This window comes from Manacus candei, unplaced genomic scaffold (genome assembly GCF_025592945.1).
Source record: "Manacus candei isolate 608988 ecotype Guabito, Panama unplaced genomic scaffold, ASM2559294v1 h1tg000055l, whole genome shotgun sequence".
Classification (NCBI taxonomy): domain Eukaryota; kingdom Metazoa; phylum Chordata; class Aves; order Passeriformes; family Pipridae; genus Manacus; species Manacus candei.
Window position 1 is genome coordinate 420,278 of NW_026138103.1, and position 21,298 is coordinate 441,575.

At 51.9% G+C, this 21,298-nt stretch overlaps 2 protein-coding genes across 2 annotated transcripts in view; both read right to left on the reverse strand.

Moving 5' to 3' along the window:
- LOC127477584 (hydrocephalus-inducing protein homolog) overlaps positions 1 to 21,298 on the reverse strand; it is a 91,560-nt gene that overhangs the window by 13,276 nt on the left and 56,986 nt on the right. The window contains exons 5-11 of the mRNA XM_051802086.1: positions 6,135 to 6,358; positions 4,867 to 4,934; positions 4,103 to 4,344; positions 3,175 to 3,275; positions 1,796 to 1,931; positions 1,132 to 1,296; positions 101 to 253 (exon numbers count right to left, since the gene is read on the reverse strand). Coding sequence (XP_051658046.1) covers positions 101 to 253; positions 1,132 to 1,296; positions 1,796 to 1,931; positions 3,175 to 3,275; positions 4,103 to 4,344; positions 4,867 to 4,934; positions 6,135 to 6,358 — 1,089 coding nt within the window. The remainder of the gene's footprint in view (positions 1 to 100; positions 254 to 1,131; positions 1,297 to 1,795; positions 1,932 to 3,174; positions 3,276 to 4,102; positions 4,345 to 4,866; positions 4,935 to 6,134; positions 6,359 to 21,298) is intronic.
- Positions 10,917 to 21,298, reverse strand: part of LOC127477585 (hydrocephalus-inducing protein homolog) — a 74,455-nt gene continuing 64,073 nt past the window's right edge. Inside the window, exon 6 of the transcript XR_007906988.1 lies at positions 10,917 to 11,146. The gene's annotated coding sequence lies outside the window, so the exon portion shown is untranslated. The remainder of the gene's footprint in view (positions 11,147 to 21,298) is intronic.

The following is a 21,298-nucleotide window of genomic DNA, read 5'->3' on the forward strand; positions in this document are numbered from 1 at the left end:
TCTCCCACAGGGTGATACAGAAACCTTACATATAAAATCCAAGTCCTGGGCTGCTGCTGACCAGGGAGTTTCCCTGGAAAACAGCCCCACAGACACTTACGATCTCTGCTCTGAAGGCTGCAGGGATGAGATCCTGATTGCACAGCTGGAGAGTTTGGGAAGTCTCCTGTATTGCTTGGATCTCGCCCAAGTTTATCTTATTCACACTTGCGTAGACAAGCGGCGTCTTTCCAGTGCACATGAAACGCATTTGCTGTTCCAGGGAGCAGGTAAGAGAGATTTAAAAAAAACAAACCCACACAACAGGGAAAGTTAAGAAAGCTTAAACAGCTCAATCGCACTCAAGTCATTTCTCTAGGGACAGATATGATACTCCAGTTAAAATGCTGGCCTGTTAGGCAAACTTTTGACATCTTCCCTTCCAAATTAAAAAAGATTAAAGTCTGGGAAACTTTCAGAAAAACTGTAAACTGTTGGCCCAAAGGCAAAAGCTTTGCAAGAAATTTGTAGTTAAAAACAGTCTGGCAGTTAAACAGCTGGTTATTCTGGTGGGGAGAAACCCTGCTCTTTAAGGGAAGCAGCCTGATAGTTACAAGCAAGTGTTTTGTTAAAAGTCAGGCTCCTCTGCACAGCCTGCACTGCCTGGCCTTCCTGCTGACTGGTTTACATGCACAACGCCAATGGCCCGGCTTGAGATGTTTGGTGCCACCCAGGGGATTTGACATCATCCTTTCCATCTGCTTGACTCTAAGTTTAAATCCCTGCAACCACTTTTCAAACATCAGCCTTCCTTTCTGACACAGAAAGCTGAAGGTTCCCAGAATCCTCCCTTTGTGTTCAGAGAGATGACATTTTAAAAGTGTTTCCACAGTTACCAGCATTTTCAATGGAAGACTAATGAAATAAAATGATCCTCGATTTCAGCTTAGATGAACCATATGCTGAGATTCCCCCCTAGGAGGACTCCGCTCTTCCTCTTTTCCAGCATACACTGCTTATGCCACCACTGCCTTCTGTCCTTGTCCACACCAGCCATATATGACGAGTCCCTGCTTTCCCTGAAAGAATCCCTGTGCACTCCACCCCCCCAGGAGGAACTGCACAAAGGCACACGTCTCCCCTCGCACTCACCAGTGGGGATGTCTCCTTCCCGAACACGGCGATATCCACCGGGATGGAAGGAGCACCCACTGCCTGGACTTCAACTGTAATGGGGATCTCCACCGCCTCGTGACCTTGGATAATCCCACACGGCTTGGGGCTGGAGTACCACAGAGCAGTGGCCTCTTGTTGTCTCTAGAGGGACGGAATCAAGCGCAACTTCAGAGGGACCTTTGCGGAAACTTTAAACTCCTTCACATCTACCACAATGGCAACTCACACACATTTTCTAAAAATCCCCAGGAAAAAGCTGAAAGGCACAAAAAAAGATGCAAGAATTGTTGGGGCTCAGCATCCTCTGGGGGTCCAACAGCTGCTGCATCCACAGACACCCACTCCTGTGCTGGCAGCCTCTTTGCAGCAGCTTTTCACAACCTTCTAAGAGCTCTCACAAGAAAACACCCCAAACACTTGAATATAAAATGCTTCCTGAAGAGGTTCAAATGCTTCCTGAAGTTGATATTCAGGTAGGTTCCTATTTAACTGCTTTCTAAAGTTTACATTCAGGTAGAATCCTGTTCTCAGCACACCTTTAAGTCTGATTAGAAACCAGCAAGGTCTTATGAAAACCCCATTTGTCCCTAATAAACCCCTCAATAGTATTTGAGAGGAGGAGGGGGATGAGATGCCAAACCTGAGGGAGAACTCTGTAGCATCCTGGAAGGGGGCTCGGGTTCACAAGGATCAGCGTCTTCTGGCAAGGGACCTTTGCAGAGCACGGTCCACAGTCGAGGGTGGAGAAGAGCAAACGCAGCTCAGGAACGACACATCTGGGCAAAGAGATGACCCCGAAGGAATGAGAGATACTGAGAGAACAGAGAGTGTTCACCCCACAGAGCATGGAATGGAGCATAAGACATTTGTCACTGTCCAACAGATGTTTAATACCCCTCCAGAGATAAATCACCTTTCACGTCTTTCCATTCAAACACGTCTTGTCAAGGAGGGGCAAACCCTGAGACTCAGCACTGCAGAGGCTGCCAAGTGCCCGGGCAGAGCACGGGCCTTGTCCCACAGCAGCCTCAGCCCCTCCTTTGCCCAAGGAGGCTTGCAAGGACTCCCCCAACAGGCCCAGCGAGCCGTGAGCTCTGGGGGAGCCTTCCTACTGAAGGTCAGTGCTCACCAAGGCTCAAGGAATACAAGACTCCAGTGTCTCAGGAAAAACAACTCCCTTCTCTCCCAGGGTGCTGTTGCCCTGCCAGAGAACTCAGCCAGTGTTGGGGGCACGAGCCACCCCCTATAGGGTGTGGGTGATCATCCTCCCAGTTCCTACAGCTCCCTTGCTGCTGCACCCCACAGGTCCCAGGTCTGTCCCCACTGGCACTTGCCTTACAAAACTGCAGCCCAGGCACTGACTGGACAGCTCTGCCTGGGAGAGGGAACGGCACCAGGGAACTGCATCCCTCTTGTCATTAAACTGACACCCAGGGCAGGACCACAGGAGGGAATTTGGCTGCAGCAACAACAACATCTGCATTAAGTCTGAGAACTGAGAATGTTAATGCTCAAAAGAGCCAGAGGGAAGCAGGGAAACCTGAGCCCACCTACCACATCAAGGACTACTTTCCTCTCCCACTCCTGCTGTGAGCCCCTTTCCCACTGCCATGTGCCCTCGTTAACTGAGCCAGACCCCAGCTCTCAGCAGGCTGCTCACTGCGTCCCAAACCAATGCTGCAGTGTGGTTGGAACCCAGCACAAGCCCACCTCTTGCAGGAAGAAGGACAGGAGGAGCTTGGGAATTTTTTACACCTCAAGCAGCAAAAGCCAGGCCAATAAATAATGTCATTCCTGTTCCCCAGAGAAAAAGGCCCAGAGCCATGCCTGGCTGTGAGCAGGGGTGCTTCTCACCACGGGCTGCTTTCCAAGCACTGCTCTTCTCCTACCTAGCTGGGCAGAACCAGCTTCTTAAGCAAGCCTTCTCCTGGAGCTGCAGCCAGCAAACCCCGAGCAAGGCACTGTGCTGGTGGTGGGTGCACGGGGAAGGACGAGCAGCTGCAAGGAGAGCACTGGTACCTGGCTTTGAGGCACAGAGCCAACACCTCCTTGCCAAAACCATCCACGTCCAGCACCATATCACAGTCGTACTGTCCCACGTCATTGGAACACAGCGTGACCTGGTGGAAGAGAAGAGCAGCAAATACTTCCCTTCTCCCAAAAGCTCATTACCCACGTGTGGTCTCCTCCGGTTCTTGTTTCGCAGTAAGGCAAGGGAGGATTTTGCCTTAATTCTTCTGCTGGCCCATGCCTAGAGCACAGTCTCTGGGAGTAACATAAGCCTTCTGGCAAGACTGAATTTGTTAAACACACCTTGCAGCTGTCAGGGCAGAGGTGGCTAAATTAAAGCATTATACATAATCATGTATAATGAGACTAAAGCTCTACTCACTACCGCCTTCAAATTAGGGGCCCATTTTTTCATTTGACTACAATAACATAAATGCAAAGGAAATGTGTTGACTTGGACAGAATGAGTTCAGCTTTTCAGCAGGAAGCTGAGGGCAAGGTGTGCTCCTGCAGATGCTGGGCAGTTCATGGCTGCTGAGTTTTTTCTTTCCTCACTGGGGATCCCTGCAGTGACCTCAACTCATTCTGCTCCCCAGGAGAGGAGAAACGAGACTGGGAAGAAAAGCAAACTGCTCTATACAGTGGCATCTCTCTAACAGCCACCTTCTGTTCTCATCCTTCCTCTGCCTGTTTTCAGTCAAAGAAGTCACGCTCAAAACCAACACACGAATGACTTCTGTTGACCATGTGATCTCACCTTATGGTTTTGGAGACAAAATGGTGCTCCTTCAGGAACATTCCACGTAACCCAGCTCCCACACCACTGCAGATCCCTCCCTTGCACATGCTGAGAGCTGACAGCACTAAAGCCCTCCCACAGCCCAGTGAGGCTTCAGCCCCACCTACTGACCCATGTGTGGCCAGACTCCTCCCATACCCTGATCTCCTGGGATCCCTGGGAAGGGATGGTCCCTGTGCTGGGTGTTATGGTGAACTCCACTGGCTTCTCCTGACATGGAGCCAGTGTGCCTTTTTCCCAGGAGGGGTGAGCGTTGTCTTTCACTTGATCAGAGCTCCTAAGGCTGGGCTGTCCCTGGCCGTCCCCAGGGATGCGAAGGTGGAAGGTGATGGGCACCACGGAGGTGCTGATCAGGTGGCACGACAAGGTCTGAGGAAAGCCTAGGAAAATGACACAAATGGCCATGTAGGCACCAAGCACCTCGTGACTTCTGGTGTGAATATCCTGGTAGGATGAAACTATGCTCTGAGACTTGCTTCCCGTAACAGAAAGCCAGAGATACAGCCACACCTGGTGGGGATGTCCTGCAGAGCCAGGACACCAGCCCACAGCCTGCTCTGCACTAATTAACATCCCACACTAAAGGTACGTGGCTTAAGCTCCCTTCTCCTGCAGTCCCATCCCCTGGGCCCTCCTGGGACGAGGACTTTTACAGTCGTTTTGCTGGCAAGGACTGGGAGATTGGAGCAGAAGAGACTACGAGGGACACCAGAAAATACTGACTTTCTATTCCTTTGGTCCTTTCGGATCTCACGATGGCAAAATGCCACCAGCAGCCCTGGAGTTAACACCCTGCAGGCTGCCATGGAAGGGCACGAGTGACAGATGCTCTTCTGTTCAAGTGCTCCGTTTTGGCAAGGCACAGATCTCTCCTGCTGCCTCCAAGCCCAGGGAACACTCACCAAAGGAGACGTCATTGAAGTCAAGGCCACCTGTGCTGAAATGCAGGCTCAGTCCGGTGACGTGGCCCCTGCGAGGACGAGGACAGAGGAGACAACGGCTTGGTTAAAGGGAACTGCAAAGCCTTTGGCCGTCCTTCCGGCTCAGGTGGGTCAAAGCTGGTGTCAGAGCCCCGTGGGCATCGAACCAGCCCCGCACCCTGTGCTCAGCACGGCGTCCGTGGGCACAGGAGGCAGCCAACAGCTGCTGATGGGGCTCAGGGCACCACGGCAGGCAGGGCATGCCCCCGAGGTGCTGCTGGCCCCGTGGAGGACCCTGTACACACACCCAGAGATGGCTCTGTGCCCTTGCCTTAGGCAAAAGACCGACTCACTACTTTTCTCTTGCAAAGTAATAACCTTTTTGTTATGTTTTATCCACTTCCCTGATGTTCTTGGTAAAATGGACTGCAGATTCCTTTTGTTTCTTTACTACCTTGATTCAGTGCCTCCCAACAGCAGCCCAGACACAGCCACCTCCAAAGCTCCAGAGCTCCCAGCATCAGCTTTCCTGCCTCCACCACATTACCCCGCCAGCCCGTGGTTCAGACTAGCTGGGACAAGCCCTCGTGCTGCTGTGGTGCTGAGGAGAGAGCTTTGCCTCTCCTTCATCACCCCTTTTCCCCATTGCTGGGCGAGGATTATCTTTTGCAATGGCACCAGCCCATGGGAGGATGCCCAAGTCCTTGTGACAGTCCCTGCTGCTGCAGAGCTCCCCATCTCCCACCCCAGTCCCTTCCTGCTGTGGAAAGGAGGTCCCAGAGCACTCCCTGCACAGGAGCCGGGAGCACAGCCTGTGCCTGTGCCTGGGCACGAGGGATGATGTGAGGCTGCTGCTGCCCCTTTGGCACAGATCATTAACAGAGGACTTTAGAACCACTTCTTCTGGCTGCAGAGTCACCCAGGCTGGCCCATCTCCAAAGCCCTGGGGGCCTTGCTGGGCGCTCAGAGGGGACATCCCAGACCAGCAGCTGCCCAAAACTAATGCCTTCCCACTGCCTGCCACGGCCAAGGCGGAGGGAGGTCCCTGCAGGAAGGAGTCACTCCAGCTCCTGGGTACCTGCACTGGGCAGAAGGCATCCCCACACTGAGGGGATGCCAACATCAGAGCCAAGACTAAGACCTCGGGCAACACCTTTCTTCTCTGCTCCACCACCAAATGAGGCAGGTGAGAGATGATTACCCAGAGACAGCTACAGACGTGCCCACCAAGCTCCCAGAGCCCTCCTCACCTGATAGTCAAGGTCACAGGCTTAGGGCATTCAGCCACATTGAAATGGAATTCTTCCTTGAACTCCCCCAGGGTGGTGGAACTGAAGGAGATCTGGATAGGCTGGAGCCCACTGGGTGGAATGATGCCCTGCTGGGGCCGAAAGGTGAAGCAGGAGCCACGGGCTGTGGTTGGAGGGATGAGCTCAAAGGGAGCATCAATAGCTCCTTTGTTAACCAGCATTGCCTGCAGCAGCAAGAAAGCAAAATGGAAATACATGAGCAAACTTCCTTTCTTACAGAAGGCTGAGTTGTTTCTAAGAAACGATTAACCCCTGGAAAGGCAGAAGATGCCATGTGCTGCTACGTGGCAGAAGCCAAAAAAGTACAACAGGACAAGTTCTGCCTTTGGGTTTTCATGCAAAGCAGCGATAACTTCACATAAGCAGAGTCACTCCTGGGTTATCCCAGGGACACGGAGCGGGTCACTCCTGGCCAGCCTCGCCAAGTTCATTCAGACCTGGCCCGAGGAGCAACGTGGGGCAGTTGCAGCCACGTAATGAATCCCCACAGAGCTGCTGCTGCTGCTCCAGGGGTGCCCGGCCCTGCCAAGGGCAGCACACATTCAGCTTCCATGGCAGCCAACCGGTTTACTGCGTGCAGAAGACACCTCAGAACGGTGCTATCACCAACTTCAGAAGCTCTCACCAGCTCTGCTAGGGTAGATCATTTGGGTTCTTGTATTTTTCCTTTAATCTGATAGTTTCTTAGACCTTGCTCAGCCAGACATGTCAAGAAAGGATGAATGTGAGGTGCACAGCAGCTCCACCTATTCTAAAGAGTTGCTCTCTCACATCTCTACACAGCCATGGGGAAACCCTGCCATTGCCATGGACTTATCCATCTGCTTTGGAATTCTTTCCCCAGTTGTTAGCCTGGCAAAACCTGTCAGAACAGTTGAGGCAGAAGCAGAGGGATGTCCCTCATTTTGTAGCTTTGCAGCTGCTGTTGCAAATATTCCCATATTCAACCTCTGCCTTGAAACTTGAAAACTACTCTCCTCTCCTGTGTTACCTGTGTTACAAATTGCACTTGGGGATCCCATGCTGAGCTGAGGTTTACCTGCAGCGTACCTGCTTAGGACAGCACTAACAGTATCATCTACTCATTCACCTTTTCTCATCTAATGAAATTACTATATTGATAGTGAGAAACACTAAAGTATCAGCATCAAAAATGCAGAGAGAGCACAATCTTTTAGTAAGAAAACAACTCAGTGTGTCCTTTCCTGCCATGGCAAAGCTTTTGGAAGTGTCTGGCATGATGCAGTGCCTCATTTTCCACCTTTTTCAGTTGCTCTCTCTTGCAGTGGACTCAAGCTCAAACGCAGCCAGTTTGTTCCAGCTGCTCTTGAACAGCCCGAGCACAAAGGTGCCTTGAGTCTGAGGCTGGAACAGAAGCCTCTGAACACTTCAGCTTTTTGATCCAGTGTTGCTTTCATGTGTTGAGGGGTTGTTTTGCAGAAAGCATCCCAGCTGATCTCCAAGGGAGGTTGTCAAAAAGCAGGAATTGGGCCTTCAGACAACACCTTTCAGGCCCCGGAAAAGGATCCAGATTCTGTGAACCCTCCCAGATTTGACTAGTATGTCAAATATTCCCTGCTCACAACTGCCCAAGTTGCCAGAAATTCCACAGGTCCACCAGGCTCCCCTCTGCCCCAGGAGCCATCAGGATCCACCCCAGCCCCTGCTGCTCACCTCGTAGCTGTAGGCTTCTCCGACCAAAACTTTCCCCATGTCCAGTTCCTCAGAGCTGAGTTGGAGGCAGGGCTCGAGGCCTTCCCCTGTGAGGTGCAGGGGCAGCCTGGTCTCACGGCCTGGGGAGAGATTTCCATTTCAGTAGAGTAATTCTTACTCTCTTATCCTGCTTTTTCCAGGCTGCCTCAGTGCTAGTCCCTGACTCTGAGATGGGTGAGACCAGCTCCTTCCAATTTCTAACCCACCCCCCTCGGGCTTGTTTCCCTTTTAGCCACCGGTTTGCACCCTGAAAAAGCGATGCCAAGTTTAAAACATGATTTCTGCAGTGATAGGACATTTAGGTTAGATATACAAAAGAAATTCTTCCCTGGGAGGGTGGTGAGAGCCTAGCACAGGTTGCCCAGGGAGGTTGTGGCTGCCCTGTCCCTGGCAGTGTTCAAGGTCAGGTTGGACGGGGCTCTGAGCAACCTGGGCTAGTGGAAGGTGTCCCTGCCCATGGCAGGGGGGTTGGGGATTAGGTGATCTTTAAGGGCCATTCCAACCCCTTATCATTCTATGATTCTGTGATTTCCTTCTCACACACTTGGAGGAGCTTTGAAACCCATTCAGTGAAGGGACAAAGCTTGCAAAGAGTTGGACATTGCTGCCTGGCTTCCAACTAAATTGGGGGGCAGTGGCCCAACAGCACAGGGCTTTGTTGCCAAAGCCTTCAGCTTCTGCTGCTTTCTGACACTCAGCATCTTGTTGACAGAATGTCCCCGTGCTCGGTGACTGGCTTGGAACACGATTCTCATCTGACCATGTCAACAAACAGAGATGCACAGTTTCACACATCACAAGGAATGCCTTGGGAGCAACTTTTTAAATCCATGCTTTCCTTCCACAGCTCTAACGACAGCAGTTGGTGGGCAAGAAGAGAGTTTGTTAGCGTGAGCCCTGAGTAATTACTGTAGATGGCATTTGTTGAGTTATCCCTGCACAATTACTGTCTAAATAAAAAGCTGTTTCATGACATTTGTATCTATCAGCTTGGAGCAGGAAGGAAGGCAACAGGGTGGCTGGGTTAGGGGATTGCAGCACCCTCCAGAACAGGAGCCTGGCTGCTGGAGGACCATGGGCCTCCCACCTCTTTCTCGTAGATGGGCAAACCCAGAGTATTCCCTGGATGGAAACCTGGCAGCCATCTCCCACTTTAAGGTGAAAAACACTAAGCAGCACCATGCAGAGACAGAGAGGAAGGACAGGGGAACCTGAACCACGCTGTGCTCTGTGAGTGTTCCCTCCCCTGTGCGGGCACAGCAAAGCCACCACCTCGGGGTGGGGGGTAATGATAACTGCTCCCAGAAAAGGACTTGACAGCACTCCTGGAAGCTGAGCACAGCAAGCCCAGTGGCCACCACCTGGACACACTTCAGCCTGAGAGCCAGAAGGTGACAATTCCCACACAGGGAGAGAAGCAGGTGCTGGCCAGGGGTGGTCCTTCTGCAGACAGCCTGGGCTCAGCAGGGCTCAGCCACCTCTGGTCTGCTGTTGTCTGGGCAGTGGGAGGTGATCCGGGCTCAGGGAGCACATTTCTACCTCAGCTCCTACTGCCTGATGATGGATCCATGGAATGAGGAGCCATCCTGGAGGTCAGTGCTCTAGAGGGGCTTAGTGCCTGTGCCCTAAAGCTGTTCTGCTGTGTAGCTCTTTGGCCTTTGAGGAAATACTGGCAAACCCGTGGCATGAGAGCTTATCCATGCACTGCTTGGATTGTTCTGGGAACAGTGTCCTGAGCCCTGGCCTTGCATGGGAGACCACCAGGAAGCTGCAGGGACAGTGGACATGAGCCAGCACTGCCCTGATGACCTTGGACCCTTCCCAGCACTTCCACGGGAGCTCAGTGGGCTGGAAGAGTATTTGCACCTCCCCCTCACTGTGTGTGGGTAAGAGAAAGAGGAGAAGGAGCCGTACCTGAGATGGAACAGTAGGCCACTTTTCTGTAGACTTGGGCTTCTCGGGGTTTAAAGAACACCTTGATTTCACCTTAAAGAACACCTAAAACTTGGGTTTAAAGAACCACCTGAACAATGTGGCCCAACCTCTCCCTCCTAAAGCAGAAAGAGACAGCAAACCATTTACCTTCCAGTATCACATTTCTTCTTTTCAATCTGTAAGCCTTTACTTAGAGCAAGGAGTGAACAACACTCCCAAACCAGCTCAACACAACCGCAGGATGCTCTTAATGCTCAGCTGATCAGCCCCCACGCTACAATATTCCTACTGCTCTGACACAAGCGCTTGGTCACATCGTGCTGCTGTCAGCTACAGTGGTGTGAAACTGCTCTTGTGCTGACACTGGTGGCTCTTGGCCTTAGATGGGCTATAGGAGTCACCAAGAAGAGAACATGATCCCCTTCCTTGGAAAGAAAAAACTTAGTTTCACTTTTTTTAAAAGAAAGCAGAGGCTGGGATTATTGTAGGGTTTACTCCAAGACGAGGAAGGATTTTGCACTGCGCAGACAGCAGGGATTCCTCATCTCACGCTGTGCCAATACTCATAATCAGGGCTCTGGTTGATGGAAGGACATGGGGGTTTGCTTGCAGAAACAGAAAAAGATTTTCTGTCCCTGTGTGCAATAGAGCTCAAAAAGTCCATTTCCAAGTCTTGTGTCCAGGCTCCCAGATGACACTGGAAGGCAGACTCAGACATGCTGTAAGTCCTGGTTCCAGGGAGGGCTTGGCATTTCCATGACCTTGGGCTGAATTTGGCCTCCTTTTCGCTTCAGGTCAGTCTGTGAACTGACAGTGCTCCAACACCCTCTGGGAAGCCCCACACATCACGTGTAAGCTGTGCCCCTTCCTACAGTAACTGACCCCTCTGGACACTGCAAGGACACGCACCAAGCTCCCTTGACGTCGAGCCCTTGCAGCAGAGCTCAGCTTTAGGCAGGTTCCTGCTGCCTGCCAGGAGCCCACAGGGTAGCAATGCTTTTTGCAACATGCTCTCCAGCCTGGCCAGAAACCCCATGTCTTCTCTCAGGGCACATCGAGACAGCTGAGGTGGGGATCTGCCGAGTGACCTCATTCAGGGAGGGGGTGGAGGAGGAGGAGGTTCTCAGCTATTACTTACCAAGGGCTCAATGGTGAAAACATCATCTGAGAAGAGCATGGGGTCTGCTTCAATCTTTGCTGTCTCCTTCTCCAACTCGCGGTCGTAAAGGTCCAGCTCCTCATAGCGCTTCATCACAAGAGCCTTTGCTACCTCCTGGGGTGGCCGAGACAGATTGTGACACAGCCTGCAGCCACAGGGAGAAACAAAGGCAGCAGGTCATTTAATAAGCCGCTGATTTGCAGAGCTGAGTGTAAGTGCAGAAGCAGCAAAGCGCTCGGGGAGGAGCAGCAGCAGCTCCCCAGCAAGGGGCTGAGCTCAAGCCACGGGCTCCCAAAGGGCTCAGAGGATCACTCGTCGTTCACTCGCAGGGCAGGTGCTTTTACTCCACACTTACAAGCTCAGGAGAGGTTTTAAAAGCCAGCAGCCCTCAAGAGAACCTCCTGGCTCAGAGCCACTGCCAAAACTGAGGGAGAACCCACCAGTGACCTCAACTGACTCTTCCTACCACAGAGCTGCTTGGGGGAGACAGATAAAGATCAAGGAGCCCCCCCCACTGCCTGCAGGGCTTCCCTGGCAAGGGGAGAAGAAGCTGGCTCTCAGCTGCAGGTTACCAGCATCACTCTTGGCTTCTTCCCTTCTGGACCTGCAGGGATAAGCTAACCCTGTGTGCCCTGTTCCCTACACTGTCTTCCACCAGAGCATCCCAGAGCACTTTCAAAGCCAACTGATGAATTCAGGCATGGCACCTCTTCAGTGACATTAAAGGTTTTGTAGGCATGAAAACAGAGGCCCTGAGAGGGGCACATCTAGCCTTGAACCACCTTCTTGTTTTCCTCCTTTTGGCCTTCTCTGCAGACCTTTGGCACAGTTAATTGCTCCGTTACTTGGTAGCTGCAGCAGAAATCATTCCAGTGTTTTAAGATCACAACCAAGAGATGAGAAAGGAACAGCTGCTTCCCAGCTGGCAGATCACTGTTCCCCCCTCAGACTCCAGTCCCCTGGCCGTGAAGAACCTGCAGGTGGCAACTGGGGGGACAAGTAGAAGGTTCCATAGGGAGCAAATTGAGGCAGTGGAGTATAAACAGGACAGCACCCTCACCCAGCCAAATTCAAACACAGTTATAAAGGAAGTACAGTCATGGATATTACCAGCTGCACACAGACAGAGCCTTGGACAAACACTGTCACCGGCACCAAAACTACTGGCTATGGCTGGCTCCCTGCCCCAAAAATACTGGCTATGGCTGGCTCCCTGCCCCAAAAATATTGGCTATGGCTGGCTCCCTGCCCCAAAAATATTGGCTATGGCTGGCTCCCTGCCCCAAAAATATTGGCTATGGCTGGCTCCCTGCCCCAAAAATATTGGCTATGGCTGGCTCCCTGCCCCAAAAATATTGGCTATGGCTGGCTCCCTGCCCCAAAACTACTGGCTATGGTTGGCTCCCTGCCCCAAAACTACTGGCTATGGCTGGCTCCCTGCCCCAAAAATACTGGCTATGGCTGGCTCCCTGCCCCAAAAATACTGGCTATGGCTGGCTCCCTGCCCCAAAAATACTGGCTATGGCTGGCTCCCTGCCCCAAAAATACTGGCTATGCCTGGCTCCCTGCCCCAAAACTACTGGCTATGGCTGGCTCCCTGCCCCAAAAATACTGGCTATGGCTGGCTCCCTGCCCCAAAAATATTGGCTATGGCTGGCTCCCTGCCCCAAAAATATTGGCTATGGCTGGCTCCCTGCCCCAAAAATATTGGCTATGGCTGGCTCCCTGCCCCAAAAATATTGGCTATGGCTGGCTCCCTGCCCCAAAAATACTGGCTATGGCTGGCTCCCTGCCCCAAAAATATTGGCTATGGCTGGCTCCCTGCCCCAAAACTACTGGCTATGGTTGGCTCCCTGCCCCAAAACTACTGGCTATGGCTGGCTCCCTGCCCCAAAAATACTGGCTATGGCTGGCTCCCTGCCCCAAAAATACTGGCTATGGCTGGCTCCCTGCCCCAAAAATACTGGCTATGGCTGGCTCCCTGCCCCAAAAATACTGGCTATGCCTGGCTCCCTGCCCCAAAAATACTGGCTATGGCTGGCTCCCTGCCCCAAAAATACTGGCTATGGCTGGCTCCCTGCCCCAAAAATACTGGCTATGGCTGGCTCCCTGCCCCAAAAATACTGGCTATGGCTGGCTCCCTGCCCCAAAAATACTGGCTATGGCTGGCTCCCTGCCCCAAAAATACTGGCTATGGCTGGCTCCCTGCCCCAAAAATACTGGCTATGGCTGGCTCCCTGCCCCAAAAATACTGGCTATGGCTGGCTCCCTGCCCCAAAAATACTGGCTATGGCTGGCTCCTTGTGCAGCGCATTCGGAAATGTTTCTCCAGGGCTGACCTGCAGTGCTGGGCATGAGGAGGGCATCCAGCCACTGAGGTGGCAACCCTCTGCTCAACCTCCATCAACAGACAGTAATTTCCCCATGACGTGCCAGAAGGCCCTGATACTCTGCACCCCCACCTTCCACTGCCTTGTGTTATATAACAAGGGAATACCTGCCCGAGTGCAAGAAGCGGGGTCACAAATAGGACGACCGATTTAGGGGGCACTCGCCTCGGAAGACCCCCAGAGTGGACCCCTGACAACCACTGAACCAAGACCTGAGTATGTGGAATGGCAAAACCACTGCCACTCTTGCCTCCCATGCTGATGAGGGACTGTACAGAAGTAACTCGCATAAATGGCCAGGAGACAGAGGAGCTAACTGAAAAAATAAACCTTTACTCTAATAAAAGGGAGAGTTCACTGAACAGACCTCAGGGAGGTCTCTCATCTCAGTGGAGGTTGCAGCTTCTTTTATCTCCTTTGCCCGGAGCACAGGTCCCTCCCCATTTCTCCATTGGCTGGGATACTCTGGAGTTACAGGCTTCCCAGCAGGCCTACTGTGTGTCCCCCATTATGTGCTGATTCGGTGGCTCTGGAGGTCACTGACGTTGTTCAAGGTGGAGGCCACAGCACCTCAAAAGGGAGGACAGGGCCACATGATCCTCCCGTGCTGCTGGTTGGTCCCCCTGTCTCTGGGCAAACTGCCCCTCTCCGGAGCTGAGAACTGAACAACTCTGTCGCTTCTTACTGCGAGCTGTGACTGCCCTGCAAACTCTGCAGGAACACCTACTTGTTCCTAACACCCTAAAGCACTCAAAAGCACAAGCACCCCCTGAGGCCATAGGTTAGTTTTACCCTTGGGCAGTGCATGTCACTGCATCTTTCAGACCAACCTGATCTTCTGTGGATACTCCTCTGCCTCAGTAGCAAAAGCCTTCCACTGGAATCGGGCTGTGATGTTACTTCTGTTGTGGATGGTCGTGGTTCTGTGGCTTGACAAGTTCCAGAGAGTACTTGTCCAGCCCAATGTTGAAGTCCTTAGCTTTTCCAAGAAGTCTGGTGTGGGTATCTTCACCTGGAAAAAAGTAAAGAGGAGTCTTTGCTCAGCTCCCTTGCTGATGGAATTACAAGGAGCAGAGCAAACCACAGGTAACAGAAGAAAGTGTCCAGCTTTTAGCTGGATAAGTAATTCCATGGATCAGTACATTTATCAAATCCCAACAGCTCCGTGGGTACAGTGTGAGGATGTCCTGGACACCACCTTAAGCACCTGATTTCTGGGTGGGTTTGTAGAGATTTGTCCCCAGGTGACAGTATTTACAGTGAGATTTGTCAGGTGTGCTCAGGTGACCCACTCAGATCCCAGGCAATTCTGCATCAAATTCATTCGGGTGACTCTAAGGAGCCCCACTCAGTCACAGCCCAGGGGCTCCTGAAGGCACCCCACGGGGCTCCTGCCTCTCCCAATCCCGCTCCCTGTCCAAACCCATGGCCACATCAGTCTAGAAATATTTGATATCATTCTGATCTCAAACACCAAGCTGAAACATTTGAACTGAAAGAAAGAAGGGCAGAGAGACAGACTAAAAGTACAGAGCAGCTTTTACACGAAGACTGAATGGGGTTCCTCAACCCAGAAATCAAATGGGAGACAGGTGGGAGAGGTTTGGAGAGCATGAATGGCCTGGGAAATGGGAATAAGGGACAATTTGTCACGGTTTGTCATCCAACAGGAACCCGAGGACCTGAAAATGTTCTTAGACAGAAATGACATGTATGTGTAAAGGACAACATAGAAAAGGGGTCTGTGGCAAGACAACAGAGAAGCAGCTTAGGGGACAGAGGTGAGCAAAAGACACATGGCATTGGAGAGAGTTGGATGGAAAGCTCACACGTCACAGACAGCACTGTCCAGGAACACAACTTCAGCCCTGCACATCCACACTGCAGTGGAGAATCAAGGTTCCTCCTTCCTCCACTCAGCAACTCCCAGCAAAACAGGATTCCAAAAATCTCATCCCTGTTTGAGGGCTTTATCCACTTTATCAACCCCCTAAACACTAACTAGTTTGCACTTTTCGTTGCGGTGAAGCTGGGACGGGGCGGTGCTGCTGGAGGGGGAATTCAGGTGGCTGGGACAGTGGGGAGTGCTGGTAGAGGACTGGGGTGGGGGTGCAGGATGGAGGACACCATGCTGGCACCAGGGTCCCCCCAGGGATGGACCAGCACACAGCAACACAGCACATCCAGGACAGGGGCAGACTCAGCCTTGGCCCCTTCTCTGCTCACTTGTGAGCACTGAAACACACGGAGGCTTTGAAAGGAACAGTTCTACAAGTAGTTTGCAGAGCAAGTCTAACGTTATTCTGCTTAGAAAGGGCTCTGCTGTTGGGAAGGACGCGGGGTGAGTGCCCCGTGCAGTGCCCAGCACTCACCTCTGTCGCAGTGCACTGCCAGGGATGTGCAATGGTGCCCGGTCTCCAGCGGGTGATATTCCACTGTCACTTGCTTGGCTTCACCAACATCGAGGGTTCCCGTGGCTGGGCTGGCAGTGAAAGGGCTGCAAGACCAAGAGAGACATCAGGACTCTTGGGGGAGGTTTGGGGACGATACTTGCAGTCTAGTTCACTTCAGCTGACTTGTGCAAGCGAGGAGCAAAGCAACCACAGTCAGCAGAAGACAGACAGAACACACAGCATCAGAAACAGCTACTGACTCTCTTTGGAGGAGATGCAGCCCTCAGAAAATCCTGTTGGATGAAATGAACTCATCTCCCCCATACTCTGCATGGAGGCTCAAGGGTCTGACTGCCAGCAATCCCAGCAGAGAATGGTTTGGGAAGAGCACAGAGAGGGTTAAGAGCTATTTGCATGACACTGACTGCCTGGGGAATGTCTCTTTTCTGGTTCCCTATAAACCTCAAATGGCAGGGCACTCCCTGTCCTGTGAGATTACAGCCTAGGAATCAAGAAGGAGAATAAAGTCTTCCTTGAAGACCAGAGAATAATGAGTTTAATTTGCAGTGTGGTTGTTTGGGGTTGTTTTTCCCCTTGTAAACATCCTGGTTTAGCCTAAGAAAGGGCACCTTTTATCACATTTCAATGAAAGCTGCTGGAAGAAAAGGAACAATGAAAACTCTGAAGGAGTGCAACTGCAAATTGGAGCAATACAGTGACATGGACACAGTACCCAAAAGGAGGGTCCTGTTTACAGCCTGAAGGATTCAATCCCAGCTAAATGAAGTGCCATTAAGAGCAGCACATCAAGGGAGCTGAACAGGAGGTTTCTGTGTATTCCCCAGCAATGCAGTCTGGGATTCTGGAGCGTCATCCAGGCTGGTAACTGTTTGCCTGGCCCACCAGAGAAACAAGGGAAATCATTAGGCAAATGTGTTGGTGCAGCTTGGATTTAACAGGAGCAATTTGGCTTTGTCACCAGGTAAACAGCTCTTGCCTGAAAGACACAAAAATCAGTGCTTTAGTGCTTTGGGATAGCTCAGGTGAGAGGTGCTTCTGCCCAGTGGGTTTATTGGCTGACAGTGGGAGGTAGCCATTTCAGAAGGTGATGGTGCTCAGGAGGGTGCAGACCAACCACTAACGTGTTCCAGCAGTCCCCAGGAAATCTGGGAGAGACAAAGCTCAGGGCTTGCATCCTGCTTAAAACACTAGAAGCAACAGCAGACCCCACATGTCCTGCCCCTTTCCAGCTGTGGCTGCAGTGCAGCAGCTCGGATGCTCTGGTTCCTTTGGGATGCTCTTTCCCAACTCTGCCATCACCCAAAGGTGTTTTGCACTAAGACAGATGAGCTGCTTTACCTCTCAGTGCTGAGGCTGTAACAGGCTTCCAGGTTCCCGGTGTTGTGAACCAGCAGAGTCTTCTGGGTGCTGTGGTTGACTGGACACGACGAGAAGTCCAGCTGGGCAGGGAAGTCCAAGACTGGGCGGGCACCAATGGCTCGGATTGGCACAGAGACCTTTTCCCTTTCACTGCTGCAGACAAGCTGGTGGAAATGATCCTGCAGGAAAAGTAACTGGCACAGCATTGAGGGCATTGAGTGCCATCCTCATGGCAGAAGAAAAAGGGCTGTTTTCTATGACCCTTTGTGGGCATGAATTTTCCTCTTCCACCCCCAAAATGACCACTAATTCATACTAATAAAGGCTGGAGAACAGAGCATGTGAAAAAGCATCAGTTTTGCTCCATTCCAATGGGAAAGAATAAAGCTCTCTGGATCATCTTTTTGTTCCTCTGGTATTTTCCATATTTAAATCCCTTCCACTGAACCTAGAGATGGCTAAACCTCAACACCCCTCCCTGTCATTTCCCTGCTGTTCCATCTGCCTCTTCCCTTGTGAACGTTCAAGAACAGGCACGGAGGGAAAGCACAGCCCTCTAGGCCCAGCTGCAGGGCCTGGCAGCACCACGCTGTGCCAAGGTGTGACCAGCTCCAGGCTGCCTGCCCCCAGCCCAGAGCCGACCTCACAGCATGGGCTGGGCTATAACCAGCGTGCAACAAACGCCCTGGCTTTAGAGAGAACGTTCCTCCCAACTCACCTTGCTCCCCTCAGGGATGAAAAGGATGTTTATAGTGCAAAATGAGCCCGGTGGGATCTGATGGCACACACCATTGGGGCCGACCAACTTGAAATAAGGTGAGCTGTCCATGGTGACCTTCACCAGCTGAGTAACCTGCAGGAAAGACACAAAATGGTGATTTTGCCACTTGTGCAAACAGGAGGAGACCTGGGTGTGCCCTGGTGACAGCCTTCCTTGACCACTTTCCCAAAGGACTTTTAGCTCTGGAGGTACAAGCACAGGCTACACAAGGGTGAACTTGGATCCCTCTGCCTGGGCAAAGCAGCTCGGCCAGAGGCAGTAGGGCAGTGCCTGCTGGGAAGGAAGGTCAGGCACCAGCAGTATGGAGATAGAACACCTGAACCAAGTCATCCTCCTTTCAACAAGCCCAGAGAATCTGCCTGCTTCTGCCTGCACACAGCCACGCAGCCCTGTTCCAGAGGGAGAATGTGCTACCTGAAGGCAAACCAGCACATTGTCCTGGGGGCTCTTGCTGCCTGGTGATTGTGGCCAGGCAGCTGCCAGTGCAGGCAAGCCAGACTGCTGGGCATTCCTGCAGCCACCCTGCTGCCAGTTTCTGCCCTCAGGGGAACACAGGCACAGGGACAGCAAACAGGCATTTGCTAGCACAGGGGTATCAACCCCTGAGCACCAAATCCCATCTCACAACCTCTAAACCAGGTGATTTGAACTCCCTGCTGTCTATTCCCACCAGCTTGCTCTTGGCACAAGAGTCATTTAAGAAATGGTTTCCTTGACTGAAATTCAAAAGGTCTCAGTTTTCCTCTTTACAGGGCAACACAATTGCTGACATTTTTCAACTTCTTCCTTCTCAGCTTTCGTGGGCAATTGCAAAACAATCACACTTTGTTCAAGTGAAGGTGGAAACCCTCAAGAGCACATTGCTCTGGATGTCAAGTCTCTGAAAAACGCATCAACTGAACACTAAAACCAAACCTGACACCCAAGAAACGTTTTTAAAAGCTTTCCACGTAACACACAAACTCATCCGTTTCCTTATCCTGTAACTCATAGTTAAGTAACTACCTTTGCTTCCCGTAGTGCCCCCCCTGTGCCCGGGGCCGCACCGGGGACCCAAAACCCGCCGCTGCCCCCTCGGTGCTGCATCGGGGCCGGGCCGTGCGGCCCCCGCGGGTGCTGCAGGGCCGGGACGGCAGCGCCGCAGCCGCCGAGGGGCACCGGGGCTCCCCCGGTCCCGCCGCTCCCCCTCACCCGCCACGGGCAGGACACGGCCGGGGGTCCCCGAGAGTTCCCGCGGGTCCCCTCAGCGAGCGGCGAGGGCTGGGAGGGGGGGCCGGCAGAGGCAGCGCCCCCTTCCCCTCCCGGCTCCGAGGACATTTTGTTTTCCCTCCCAAGGACAAAGGACAAGGAGGAGCGCGGCACTTACCTGGCGAACAGCAGCCCGCTGGCCGGCACCGGGGGCCCCGAGGACGGGGCGCTGCTCCGATGCTCGCCCTTCCCGCGGCCAAGGGCGGCCCCGCGCCCGCCCGGCGAGGGAGCGGCGCAGGCAGCGCTCGCAGCCCCGGCGCCATTGCTGCCCGCCCGTCCCAGCCCCTCTCGGCAGCCCCGCTCGCCCCCAGAGTGCCGGGCCCGACTCGGCCCTCGAGCGCTGCACCCGGGGCGCCGGCCGGGTGTCCCCCGAGCGAGCGGCGGGCAGCGCGCCCGGGAGCCGTGCGGGAGCTGCCGCTGCTCCCCGGCCATCTTGTGCCGGGCGTGTGAGGGAGCCGCCGCCATCTCGGCTCCTCCCTCCCCGCCCCCCGCACAACATGGCCGCCCGCTCGCTCCTCCCGTTGGCCTCGGAAACGGGATGAATTCCCTCCATCGAACAGGATGAATCGCAGCTACTCCAGAAGGAAAAGAAATATATATATATTGCTGTATAAGAGTTGACAAAATGATGCATTATTCAGCAAATTGCCACATGCAGGGAAGAGAAACTGTACCTTTTCTTCTGAAATCTTACAAACGTGTATTTTTTTAATTTTTATAGACAGTCTGACAAAGCCCTGAATCCCCCTGTTGTAATGCACCATCTATATAAAAGACCCCTTATATTACTAACTCAGAACAAACTTCTTCATATTTGTCAATACTCGTTAGATATGGGGTCCAATCAATTTTTGCTGTAGTGATTCACCCCACGCTTGGATTAGAATGTCACCTGAACAGAAATAGCTCCTGAGTCAGGCTCATGTTTCCTATGAGCTTTTCTATTTTCTGCCTGCAGTCAATTCACTACAAACTGGCTCCTGACAGAGCTTTACCCAGCTGGGAGAGCTCATCAGCCCAGGGACTAGAGCAGCTCTGGACATGCTGGCCTCCTAAACTCCAGAATCAGCAGCTTTATGTTGCAGGAAAGAGATTTACATGCTGAAACAAATACTCTCTCTCTCTGACCAAGCCATTAGCAGTGACAATCTTGTCTCAGCTTAAAACCATTCACAGCTCACTTTTTTTTTAATATTTAGTCACAGATTAGTGTTAGAGGGTGAGCTGGGAGAAAACGTGAGCAGTCCAAGAAAACAGTGTTTAATAATAATAATGCCTCTAAAAAGAAGCTATCACCTCTCTCTACAAATGTGTCTTGGATTAAGGTCTAGAAACATTGAATTTAATGACAAAAGCTGAGATTTTGATCTCTCCTTGTTACTCCAGACACATGGGTCTTAAGTTACACACCTGTGCCTTTAATTCAGCACTGAGTAATTACATTTAGGTCGGTGGAATCACTCCAGGTTTTTCTTGGTGTGCCTAAACTGAATGTTGTCCCAAGGATTTGGAAGCATATGAAGTGAATTTAGGAATGAACATGTATGTCAGTAGTTGCAAAATGGAACTGAAACGAACTGTCCCAGTCTGTAGAAGGAAAGCAGAGGTCTAAATTTCAAGAGTAAAAGCAAGCACGTAGCTTTGCACATGTAGGTATAATTGCATCAGCATTCCCTGTATTTTCCCCAACACTTCTTCTTCTTTCCTATTTTTAATAATAATGGCAAAAGGAATAATATAAATTTAGGTTGTCTTGGGTACTTTACCTTTTACTCATCTCCTTCAGGAAAACTTTAAAACCTTTCCATAAAACAGAATATTGGCTATGAAGAGACCAAATGGGAGACTCAAGTGGAAGGAAATAGGTCAAAATAAAATGCATTTAACTGAGAAACTGTCTCAAATTTTCTTGTAATGTGCCACATGCTACTGGGACTGCACAGTGCATTTGAATACTCTGACGTAGTGTGGGAGACAAAGGAAACCAGAGAACACTTTGGGGTGCAAAAATGCATGGGAGACCTAAGTTTCTGTGTGTAGGAGCAGTCAAATGCTTGAATAATTCCGAATCAGAACATGCACAGAAATGAAACACTGTAACTTTA